This window comes from Leptidea sinapis, chromosome 29 (genome assembly GCF_905404315.1).
Source record: "Leptidea sinapis chromosome 29, ilLepSina1.1, whole genome shotgun sequence".
Lineage (NCBI taxonomy): Eukaryota > Metazoa > Arthropoda > Insecta > Lepidoptera > Pieridae > Leptidea > Leptidea sinapis.
Window position 1 is genome coordinate 2875212 of NC_066293.1, and position 12345 is coordinate 2887556.

A 12345-nucleotide genomic window follows, 5' to 3' on the forward strand; every position below is an offset into this window, starting at 1 on the left:
AAAGTTAGTAAATCTGCATTCAAAGATTTTCTAAAAATTACTCGCCTCGTCTGGGAATCGAACCGACTTAAATGTAAAAAAAAAACCCCTACTCTTATGATGCCAATCGAAAGAATGGCCAAAAACTATTAACTCTTCTTAAGTAACATAGTATTTTAAAAGAAAGTAGTCAATTAAGCGTGTATTTTTTTGTAAATTAATTAATTAAATGCTCAAAATGTGATCCCTCTTGACTTACGCAAATCGCCAATCTTTTAATGAGTCCGCTGCCTGTTGATTTTCTTATCATTTTATGGTGAATACTCGATATGATATGGCACAATTCTGTTTGTTACTCGCCCACATTCTCGTTACGTTTTTTGTATAGCATATCTTTCACGTATCCCCAAAAGAAGAAATCTAATGGTGTAAGGTCCGGGGATCTGGCCGGCCATCTTATCGGTCCATTCGTACCAATCCAAGTAGGATAACATTCATTTTACGTTGTTCCTTTCTTTTAAAATACTATGCTACTTAAGAAGAGTTAATAGTTTTTGGCCATTCTTTCGAGTGGCATTATAAAAGTAGGGGTGTTTTTTTTTACATTTCAGTCGGTTCGATTCCCAGACGAGGCAAGTAATTTTTAGAAAATCTTTGAATGCAGAAGTACTAACTTTTAAAAATAACATAAAGTCTTCTTTTAGTAAAAAAGCCTATCTTATATATCGATATTTAAGATTCTTTCCCTTAATGTCCCATAACTTTGGGACATCCTGTATATATATATATATATATATATATATATATATATATATATATATATATATATATATAAATATTACAATAATTCAGTTTATTATTATGACAAAAACTTAATAATAAAATTACATTATTTTAATATTATATTATCAGCTATAACATAACAGATACCCGCCAATTTTTTGCAATCTGTGACGGTTTTTTTATACGTATTACAAAGTGTTTCTGACTTAATGACACAATTGTCACAGTGGGTCGCCCTGAAATAAACTATATATTTTTTTTTATGGAATAGGAGGACAAACGAGCGTACGGGTCACCTGTTGTTAAGTGATCACCGCCGCCCACAATATCTTGCAACACCAGAGGAATCACAGGAGCGTTGCCGGCCTTTAAGGAAGGTGTACGCGCTTTTTTTGAAGGTACCCATGTCGTATCGTCCCTGAAACATCGCACAAGGAAGCTCATTCTATAGCTTTGTAGTACGTGGAAGAAAGCTCCTTGAAAACCGCACTGTGGAGGACCGCCACACATCCAGATGGTGAGGATGATATCCTAACTTGTGGCGTGTCGTGCGAAGGTGGAATTCGGCGGCAGGAATCAGGTTAAGCAGCTCTTCGGAACACTCCCCGTGATAAATGCGGTAGAAGACACACAATGAAGCGACGTCTCTACGCAACGCCAAGTGATCCAGCCGTTCACAGAGCACTGGGTCCCGGACAATTCGAGTTGCTCTGCGTTGCACGCGGTCAAATTGATCGAGCTGATACTGGGGTGCGCCAGACCAGAGATGACAGCAATACTCCATGTGTGGCCGGACCTGCGCTTTGTAGAGCGCTAGAATGTGGGCCGGCTTGAAGTATTGCCGTGCTCTATTAATGACGCCCAGTTTCTTTGAAGCCAATTTGGCTTTGCCTTCCAGATGACCACGAAATTGGCAATCGCTCGCGATTTCGAGACCCAGTATTCCGATACTAGGCGAGGCTTTGAGGGAAGTGTTGTCGAAGAGCGGTGATACGACAAATGGGGTTTTTTTAGTGGTAAACGCGCAAACTTGAGTTTTCTGGGGGTTAAATTGGACAGGGTTCAATTTACCCCATTCCGTGACAATAATGACGTGATAATTTTAAATTAGGAACTTAAGCATATATAATTAATTATATATAAACTCACTAAACTATAAAATTAAAATAGTAGATATGAATATTTTTTTAAATAGTAGGTAGGTACTTAAATTTTGACTCTTAAGCGATATTTAAAATACTATTTATGTAATGTAGGTTTTAGTGTTAATTGGTTTAAAAAATAATTAATCCATAGCAAACAAACAAATCATAACGTCTGAGGTAGTTGAAGATATTATTAAGAAATAATATAAAAAGAAAAATGTGTCACTAAGGAGTTTGCTGTGGTTCGATTGTAAAACCGCAAAGTATGTATATTGATAAATCTCGTAATTTTACGTAGATCACATATTTTCGTACAGATGCCAGGCCTGCCTATCTTTTTGGGAAGCCTTTTATTACAAGTATAATTAAAACCGAACGACGCCATTTTAGTACTCACGAGTATAAACAGACAGTCATAATATTGAGCGAGGTAGGTATGACAAGAAACCATTATATCTTTACGGCCTTACAAATAAAATTGGCATAAAGTTGTAACTAATCATAAACCAAGAATATGTAAAATGTTTACAAATAGACATTTTGCTTACGAATGGTTTGTTCGGACGTATAACGTTTCCCGCGTTTATTTGCAAGGCATTGACAGTGTTGTCAACGATATTGTAAGCATTATGCATTTTCTTTGTTTGTCATTGGTTAAAACTTTATACCAAAAAAAAGAATTGACTTAAAGGTCTTTGTTACCAGGTCATAAAACCCCCCAAAAAAAAAACTTTATACCAAATTGTATTTAAGTAAGTATTGTATTATTGTATTGAAAGGCCGTTAAAGTTTAATCCCCCTCAATATATGCGCGTGTGTAGATGAAAAATTCTATAAATAGTTCAAATCTATATCTAATATATAAAATAAGATCTAGTCCTGGAAAATACTTTCACATAATATGTTTTCAAATTAAATAATTATTCAACATGGATTAGTCTGATTTCGTCAACTACTGAATTTGAATTTTGTGTTTATTGTAATGACATTTTACAAAAATCTTTATACAATTTTATTATGATTTATTACAAGGCTTAACCGAAGCTCCGCGCTTACTTTTCAATAACAAAACATAGGTACCCTGTTGTGTCGGTTAAAATTAATAAGTAACACGGGATATATTTATTGTACAATTATAATAAAGTATTTTCTTTGATTAACGCGAGTATTACACATTTATATAAAATACTTTTCAAAGGATTAAAACGCGCGTATTTTTGTATTATCGACTCCTGTCAACCACAGTGCCCCTGAAAACATGATCTGTAAAGGTCACGAAACCCCGGGTTAAATAAAACAATAATAAAATGGCACTTTTACACAAAAACCTAATGTAAGATACAGTTTCAATTACACGCGTTTTAATCCATTGAAAACTGTTATGTTATTTAAATTATAATTAAATTAATATCTGTATTAAAGACATTTTTATTAATTATTCTCTTATTGTACACCTATATAATTACTCCATATACATTTAGAATTCCACAAGGTGTTCAAATTGATCAAATAACAATATAATATTCATTTTAACTATCAACCTTATATCATTTCAGTAAACTCCTATTACCTATATGTTCGCAATGTAAACAATTCAGTCAGCCACGGAAGTCAGCGGGCGCGCGATATTGAATTTTAATTGTTCGGGTAAAAATCACAACATATCTTTAAACAACAGCTATTGGTCACTGTGGATTTATATTAAGATCTGTCATCTGAGTTGTTCAAGTATTCATCTGTATTTGTCACCTGTGGTGTGTTTTTTTTTAAATCTCAATACGTGCTCTGCGTCGTTTAAGGTTTATTGTCAAATAAACATGTTATGCTTATTGTTTTTTTTTTGATAAATTAATTATAGTAAGTATTATTTCCGGAATTATGAATGTATATGGCCCCTTATATCCTAATACAAGCGATTGAATCTAATATAAACCAGGAGCTGACCGAACGTATATACTAGGAACTCTATCTATTATCCTATTTAAGTTAACATTAATAATATAGGTTGTGGCTCACTAGCGGTGAGCCGTGATTGGGTCAAATTGGTGTTATAATTTCTTAACAATCGCACATACATAATTATTATATATGTATGCACATATTTCAGTTATTCGATGATCAAAACCTGATGTTATCATCGCTATAATATGCTATAAATCAATATAATATCAGCTGTATATTTATATTATTGCCATTTTTTCCTTACGTCAAATAATTTGACAGTGACGGTGATATTGAACCAAATAACTTATTAGTCTTCATCTACTCAATGTAAAAAGTTTTATCTAAATTCTGAACACGCATGACGTAATAATAATTAATAGACTATAAAGTCACAACACATTCATATTATAAGAAATAAAACACAATCTTATAGGTACACAACTTGGAACGGCAATTGCATTTAGGTTTTCCTTCATTATACTAATTTTTAGCGTGTCCCGGTGGTTTGCATTAATAAAAAATTAAAATTAAAAACCCTATATTATATTCGATAGAACTAACATATTCGACGTACTAGTTGGTGAACCATTTACTCTAAATTCTTAATTCAAATTACGTCGTTAATTTTATAATTAACTTACGCCATGACATAATGCGCAAATACTTGTTTTTATTAGTTTTGAACTTATCAGGCCCAAATAGAGGCTCACCCATTATTGTTAGACATACCATGGTAGGTACTAGGTAATTAGGTAAAGATAAATTCGAATATTTTTTATATACAGGGTGTCCCAAAGTTATGGGACATGAAGGGAAAGTACCTTAAATATCGTACATAGGGTATCTTACTGAAAGAAGACTTTATGTTATTTTTAAAAGTTAGTAATTCTGCATTCAAAGATTTTCTAAAAATTACTTGCCTCGTCTGGGAATCAGAACCGACATAGATGTAAAAAAACCACCACTACTTTTACAGGGTGCGGCAGAAAGAACTCCCCGATTTTAAAGCTGCGCTGCTACGAGTGGGAATGGTGCAGAGTGGTGGGGGTAGTGTTATTCGACTGCTGTGTACGTGCCATTGTCAGTGCTAGACATGGCTTGGTCGGGTGCGCATCGTGCATTCGTTGTTGAAGATTTCATTAAAAATGGCGGTTCGCCGATAGCTACGCAGCGATCGTTCCGCGTTCACTTTGTGCTTGGTCGGCATGACCCTGTTCCTGATAAAAAAACGATTTACACATGGACTCAGAATTTTAGAGAAACAAGTTCTGCGTTAAAAAGAAAATCTCCTGGCCGTCCTCGCACTGCAACAGGGCCTGAAAATGTCGCGTTGGTGAGAGATTCAATTCAGCAGTCACCACGGCGCTCAGCGCGAAAACACGCTACGGCCCTACACTTGTCGGACCGCAGCGTTCGCAGAATTCTCCATCGAGATCTGAAGATGCATCCATATAAGGTTGTGATGACTCAAGAATTGAGTAATAGAGACTTTGAAACCCGAACAAGATTGTGTCAAGACATTCTTACAAATGTGTGCCGCACAAATGTCATCCTTTTTTCGGACGAAGCCCATTTTCATCTGTCAGGTGCAGTAAATAAACAAAATTTTAGATATTGGTCTGATCATAACCCCCAAGAACTTCATGAACGTCCGCTTCATAGCCCAAAAGTAACTGTTAGGTGTGCGGTTCATCAGGGTGGTGTACTGGGTCCATATTTTATTGAAGAAGACGGTGTAACAGTTACGGTTAACAGTGATCGTTATTGTGCAATGTTGGAAAACTTTCTTCGGCCAAAGTTGGACGATATTTTTAATGAACATGGAGCTGGCAATGTTTGGTTTCAGCAAGATGGCGCAACTTCGCACACATCTTGGCGATCTCTTGACACCCTCAGAGACATGTTTCCTGGACACATTTTATCGCTACGAGGTGATATCGGGTGGCCTCCACGCTCACCAGATTTGACACCTTGCGATTTGTTCCTATGGGGATATCTCAAATCCAAAGTGTTTCAGAATCCCCCAGAACCATAGATGCTCTAAAGGAAGCAGTAACAAACGAGGTTGCTGCCATTCCGCCCGAAATGACTCGCCGAGTAATGGACACATTCCGAGAGAGACTTAATGAATGCATCAACAACGAAGGTCGGCATTTAAGTAATGTATTGTTTAAAACCCGTACCCGACGGCTTTAATTTAATGTAAATATAGAAAAGTAAATGGCATTTTGTACACTTTATTTTAATAAAATGTATTTTTTTGTATCTAATAAGGTTTTGTTTTTATTGCCTTTTAAAATAGGGGAGTTCTTTCTGCCGCACCCTGTATGATGCCAATCAAAAGAATAGCCAAAAACTAATAACTCTTCTTAAGTAACATAGTATTTTAAAAGAAAGGAACAACCTAAAATGTTTAAGTCAATTTTCAAGAATGATATTGATTATGAAAAGTAGCGATATCTAAAAAATATCTTTGAATGCGGAATTACTAACATTTAAAAATAACATAAAGTCTTCTTTCAGTAAAATACCCTATCTACGATATTTAAGGTACTTTCCCTTCATGTCCCATAAGTTTGGGACACCTGTATATAGTACGTATACAGGGGACCCCTGCTCCCTGTATACTATACCATACTCTCATACTATTCAACTAATAGGTATGCATTTTGAGAACAAAGTTTCAGTAACTATTTATGAGTACTCCACATTGTAGAACCACAGTCACATATTAAAACAATTACTCGGTTATTTCTTACATAAACTAGATATCAATATCTATCAGTAGATAGTAGTAATTTAAAAAATATAGAGGATTTATCCGAAAATACAGCGTTTACATAGCTTCGATACATTTACTATGGCCCTCATAGAGTGAGATATTTTAAGTATGTTATTGAAAAAAGATATTATTTTCAGTAACCAGATTGTTTATTTATATTTAGTAATATAATTGGATGTAACTATTGCAAATTCGTAATGCCGCCTACGTCTCGTTTTAAGAAAAACAGTAAGTGGAGCAAAATATGCACAGCAATTATAAAAGGAGCCGAGAAACACTGTTAAAATGTAATTAAATGCGTTCGTATTTTAAATTATGAAAAACATTTATCTATTGAGAGTTGAAGATATTATGAATGTAAATAATGGCTGCCATAGTATTTACATCCTCTTTGATAGCTGGTGTCAAAGCTGTCCGTAGTGACATCTGACATCTCCCTGTTATGTCGGATGAAACTTATTTGCGCCCGACTGGTGCAGCCACAATCCATAACACAAAAATTGAATTGAATTGAAACTTTATGTTTTCACTTTTCATATGAAGTTATCATGTGTGTGTCCGTAAAAATGCATTGAATAAGGGAGACGCCACGGTAGCATCAGGGTAAATCTTAAAAGAAGCACCAAATTTAAAATAATACTAATCACTCTTTTCTCATAATAACTCTATAAGGTTATATTTACTCCATTATTTTTTTTTATCTCAGCATACTTCAATTCGTTTACAATTGCTACATTCACCATACTTCATACTTGTGCCTAGACCAGCGCCATTGGGGAAGCTTCTTGAGCTGTTATTTTATCTCCATTAAGAGATGATACTCCTTACCTTACCTTACTTTTGCAATAAGCGCTCCCTTCGATTATTGCACGTGTTTGTTTTTTTTTCGGGGCCACGAAGTATATAAATTATCTAAGCAATAGTTTAAATTTTTTATAATAATTATTGATACAAAAATACTATGAAAGAGCTCGGGAACCACTCTTGGAATAATTAAATAAATAAACCGCGGAACTTTAGTTCAGGTCATACAGCGCAAAACGCAACGTTACCGCATCATACACACCATTGCCGTTCCAACTAATTAATTGCAGACCATACCAATAAATCCGTGTATATCTAAAAGTGAAAAAACAGCACGCTCTTGATCTTCGGGCGGAGGATGCGCGTATAGAAACGCTCGAGAGTGGGCAGATAGCGCGCGTACTGGGCCGCGCGGCGACACGCGACCGCTACGCTGTGCAGTATGGAGGGGGCGCGCGTACAAGCGCAACGCACCGGCGATAAGCGGTAGCGGGGACGCTTCGCTGTTGTCCTGCTATAAGAAAACAAGCGTTCATTTGATAAAATATTAAATTGTAGCTTTGATATTACAAATGACACTCCAAACTGAGTTTAGTAAAATTAAGTTTTAGTTTAACTAGTTCACATGCTTGATCTCGATTAAAGACAAACGTATTTCACCAGTAAATTTATAGCGTGTTCACAATATTTGGATGGCGGCCCATTTTTTATTCACCACCTTGTTTTTCCTGCCGCCGATTTCCGCCTACACACGACACGCCACAAATTAGGATATCATCCCCGCCATCTGGGTGTATCGCGCTTTTCTAAAAGGCCGGCGGTGATCACTTAACATCAGGTGACCCGTACGCTCGTTTGTTCTCATCTACCATAAAAAAATATTTGTTTAACTGCTGATAGACGGGCGGACAGCGGAGTTTTAGTAACAGGACTCCCGTTCCAGTACAGAACCTTTAAAATATGTAAAGATTTCGCGTGAGTTCAATGAAGTTGGGGCCTGTGGTAATCTCTCCCCGCTGTCCGTACGCATCGCCTCGCGCGCTTGCATTGTAGTACTTTGCCGCGGTGTTATTTTTTTTGATGATAGGTTACAAGCGCTATCGCATCCCTGAACTCTGTATTCAACTCGCGCAATATCCGTAGTTACCTATGGTCGCGCGCTTCTGCGTCACTCTGACGTCATAGCCCTGTGTCGAACATCTGCAGAGAGCGAGTGATGATGTCATCCTTGAGGCACGACTCCAGGAACTCCTCGATGGTGATCACCCCGTCCTGGTTCAGATCGAGCTTCCTGAACACACGGTCAACCTGACAACATACATTAATATTTACACCAAACTGAATTACTATCATCATCATATCGGCCGGAAGACGTCCACTGCTGGACAAGGGCCTCCCTCAAAGATCTCCACAACGATCGGTCCTGCGCTACCCTCATTAGACGTATTCGGGCGTTCTTGACCAGATTGTCAGTCCATCTTGTGGGGGGCATACGAACACTGCGTCTTCCGGTATGTGGTCGCCATTCGAGAACTTTACTGCCCCACCGGCCATCTGTCCGTCGAACTATGTTCCGTGCCCACTGCTACTTCAGTTTCGCAATCATTTGGGCTATGTCGGTGTCTTTGGTTCTCCTACGGATATCCTCATTTCTGAACTGTTCTATACTACTAAGCAAGATGAAGTGACAGTGGGCTGTTCCCATTTGCCGCAGCCAGATAACCGCTGGCTTGGACGTGTTCTGGACGTTCTGGACGACGGTGATGAAAATTTGGAAGAAACTTGATCAAACTGCTTATTCATATGCCCTGTGCTACCCCGGGGCTTAAAAATAATAGAGAAGACCCAGGCGCAAAGGTGTCGTAAGAGGTAACTTATTTGCATAGGATGCCAGCTAGATTATGGATCCGGTATGGTAGCGGCGCCTTTTTCTGCCGTGAAGCATCAGTGTTTTGGTCTGAAAGGGGGCCGTAGCCAGTGAAATTACTGGGCAAATGAGGTCTAACTTAACTTAAGACCTGTCAAGACTGTTAAGACGAGTCTCAATGTAACGTGCGCAATTGGGCCATCATTCTACTCGTCTCGTCCCTGCTCGTCTCGTCCCCGTCATAAAAAACATATGCTTTATGCTCCTCTTCAATAAATTAAAGGAAAAAGGCCAGTCACTAGTAGGATAATCTCTTCAAACGCTCAATACTCCCATGGACATCCGAAGTATTTGTACAATTTTGAATTAGCATATTAATTTGCAGCTAGTAACCTGTTCGTTCGCTTTTGCATCATCAACCCTGGACGCCGGAGAACCAGGTGGAGCCCTTCTGCCGAGGAGTTCGTGAACAGCCACCACCACCTCAGCCAGCTCCTGGCGAGTTATGGCACCGTCTCCATCTACATCGTACAGACGGAAGGCCCACCTGAGCCTCTCGTACACGGATCCTCTCAGCAGAGTTGACAGGGTCACGAGAAGTTCCTGAAAGTAACGTTGATTGTGTTATGATTTATTTCAAATTCAAATATTTTTATTCAAAATAGGATATGATATTACTTATTGAAAGTCAAAAACTACCCATTCAAAAAAGTATGCCTCAGACCTGAGAAGAACGGGCGCAAGAACTCAGCGCGCTTCTTGTTTTTCATTAAAAATATGGTTACAATCAGGGGCGGATGTAGATCCGTCCCTGTCCCAAAAAGCCTTTAAGTAGTTAAAGGCTTTTTGGGCTGCAGCCCAGGGCCCCGTGGATAGAGAGGGCCCCCAACCGAAATGAAAACAAAAAACGATATTGACAATAATAAAAATTATGTAGAATAAAGAAATCAATCAACCCGTGTGCGCATCTATCAAACGATGAAACTTGTCGGTGTATTCCGTGTATTTCGCCTGACGCAATTTTGTTATTTTTCCGCACTTCTCCTATCGTCGACTATATTAACAAATTGACTTTGATATTGTTAGAAATGTGTTTAGTTTACTAAGTGATAGATACCTTAAAAGTTATAAGGCCCGGACCTTTCTTTTAATTTACTAAAATTAGAAAAAGTAGACTTCCTGCTTTAAGTAGGCAGTAGGTAAGTAAAAAGAATTATAAAACATGAATTTTTTTCGGTTTTCAAAACTAAATGAATCGAACTCGTTCGATATTTAATTATAATTTGTGAATTGCTACACTCATTACAAAATAGGTATTAAAATAAAAGTTCTTGTTTATTTTCAGAAAAATATCCTTTCTTACAATATGTCTGCTAGAAAACTATAAATACGGAGCTGCAAAACGAAAATTACAGTTTGATCGAGAAAAAGAAAGAAAGAATAGCGCAAAAATTAAACCTTTTTTTTAATCAGATCATATAAACGCGACTGAAATAGCTACAAATCCATTAAAAACCGTAAAGGAAGGTATTTTATGCGAAGAGAATCTAACCGAAAGGAGCAAAAAATCGCAAAACCAGGAAAAAATACGAATATGAAAATGTGCACGGTAATACAGATACCGAGGTGGAAAGAAACTAAAATATTGAGTTTTTAGTTGAGAGTTTGAGAAATATGTTAACGTGGGCTTGTGGCCAGATCTGCTAAATAATGTTTTTTATTAATGACGTCCTCTCACATGAAATGACTGACTTTCAAAATAAAGATCCGAAAACTATATATTCCGCTTCAAGAAATACAAAGAACAAAACAGATATTTTCGAGAGGTTCGGAGGAAGTAATATTATTTTATTATATAAGTATACAGTGCGATGTCCAAATAAAAGTTTTTGCAGCACATAAATGCAGAAAGGTTGCTTTATAATTTATATAACATAACCATTCATAACCTGTCAATTTATTTTGCAATAAATAATGTTTTACGTAATAAATAAAATATTTTGGTTTCCTATTCTCTTCCTGTACTTAACATAATACATTATATATACCTACGACAAAATGGCAATTGGTTGAGTAATTAGGTAGGGCCCCTAAGTAGTATTAGCACAAATTCAAGATCCGCCCCTGGTTACAATGTAATATCGTGCAATAAAACTTATTATATAATAGCCTGAGGGCCGGTCGCTCTATTCCCAATCTGTGGTATCATTAAGAAAGTTATTTATGTTATAGTAACCTTTACCACACGAACGTGTTTTAACAATTCTTTTGAATTTCGTAATACATTTGTGTTGAAAATTTTCTGGGATCTTGTTGTAAAAGCATATATATTGCCCCACAAAAGACCTACTAACTCGACTTAGCCGAGTAGTAGGGATTATAAGGTAACATTATGGTTATGACAGTTACTAGCAAAATCACTTATGTGCCTATGCCCAATGTGCCATTTGACAGCGGGCAACGCAGAGCTCCTCGAATTATCGGGGAGCCAATGCTCTTTGAACGACTCGATCACCTGGGGATGCATAGGGACGTCGCTTCATTATGTGTCTTCCACCGCATTTATCACGGGGAGTGTGCCGAAGAGCTGTTTGAACTGTATCCTTCCGCCGAATTCCACCTTCGCACGACAAGCCACAATTTAGAATATCACCCCACCATCAGGATGTGTGGCGTTCCTTCGCAGTGCGGTTTTCAAGGAAATTTTTACGTACAACCAAGCTGTGGAAAGAGCTTCCTTGGGTACCTTCAAAAAAAGCGCGTGGACTTTCCTTAAAGGCTGGCAACGCCCCTGTGATACCTCTGGTGTTGCAAGTGGATAGAAGCGGTGATCACTTAACACCCACTTTGTTTGTCCTCCTTTTCCATAAAAAATTTTAACTTGTTTGAACATTTGCAACAATATATTTAATTCGTTAATGTTGTGAGTGCTTGCGTTTGCGACGGTGTACCACTTTGTTTTTTCTTTTTATTATTATTTTATCTGTGAAACATGTGTTAGGACTATTCACGTACTATAATCAGCTAGACTCCCAATCGCC

The 12345-nt window shown here is 37.4% G+C and overlaps 1 protein-coding gene across 1 annotated transcript in view; it reads right to left on the bottom strand.

The window, feature by feature from the left end:
* Window positions 1-3736: 3736 nt before the first annotated feature.
* The window catches only part of LOC126973285 (Kv channel-interacting protein 1), an 80305-nt gene continuing 71696 nt past the window's right edge, over window positions 3737-12345 (bottom strand). The window contains exons 5-7 of the mRNA XM_050820499.1: window positions 9698-9907; window positions 8585-8745; window positions 3737-7951 (exon numbers count right to left, since the gene is read on the bottom strand). Of these exons, the coding sequence (XP_050676456.1) occupies window positions 8617-8745; window positions 9698-9907 (339 nt within the window). The 3' untranslated portion in view covers window positions 3737-7951; window positions 8585-8616. The remainder of the gene's footprint in view (window positions 7952-8584; window positions 8746-9697; window positions 9908-12345) is intronic.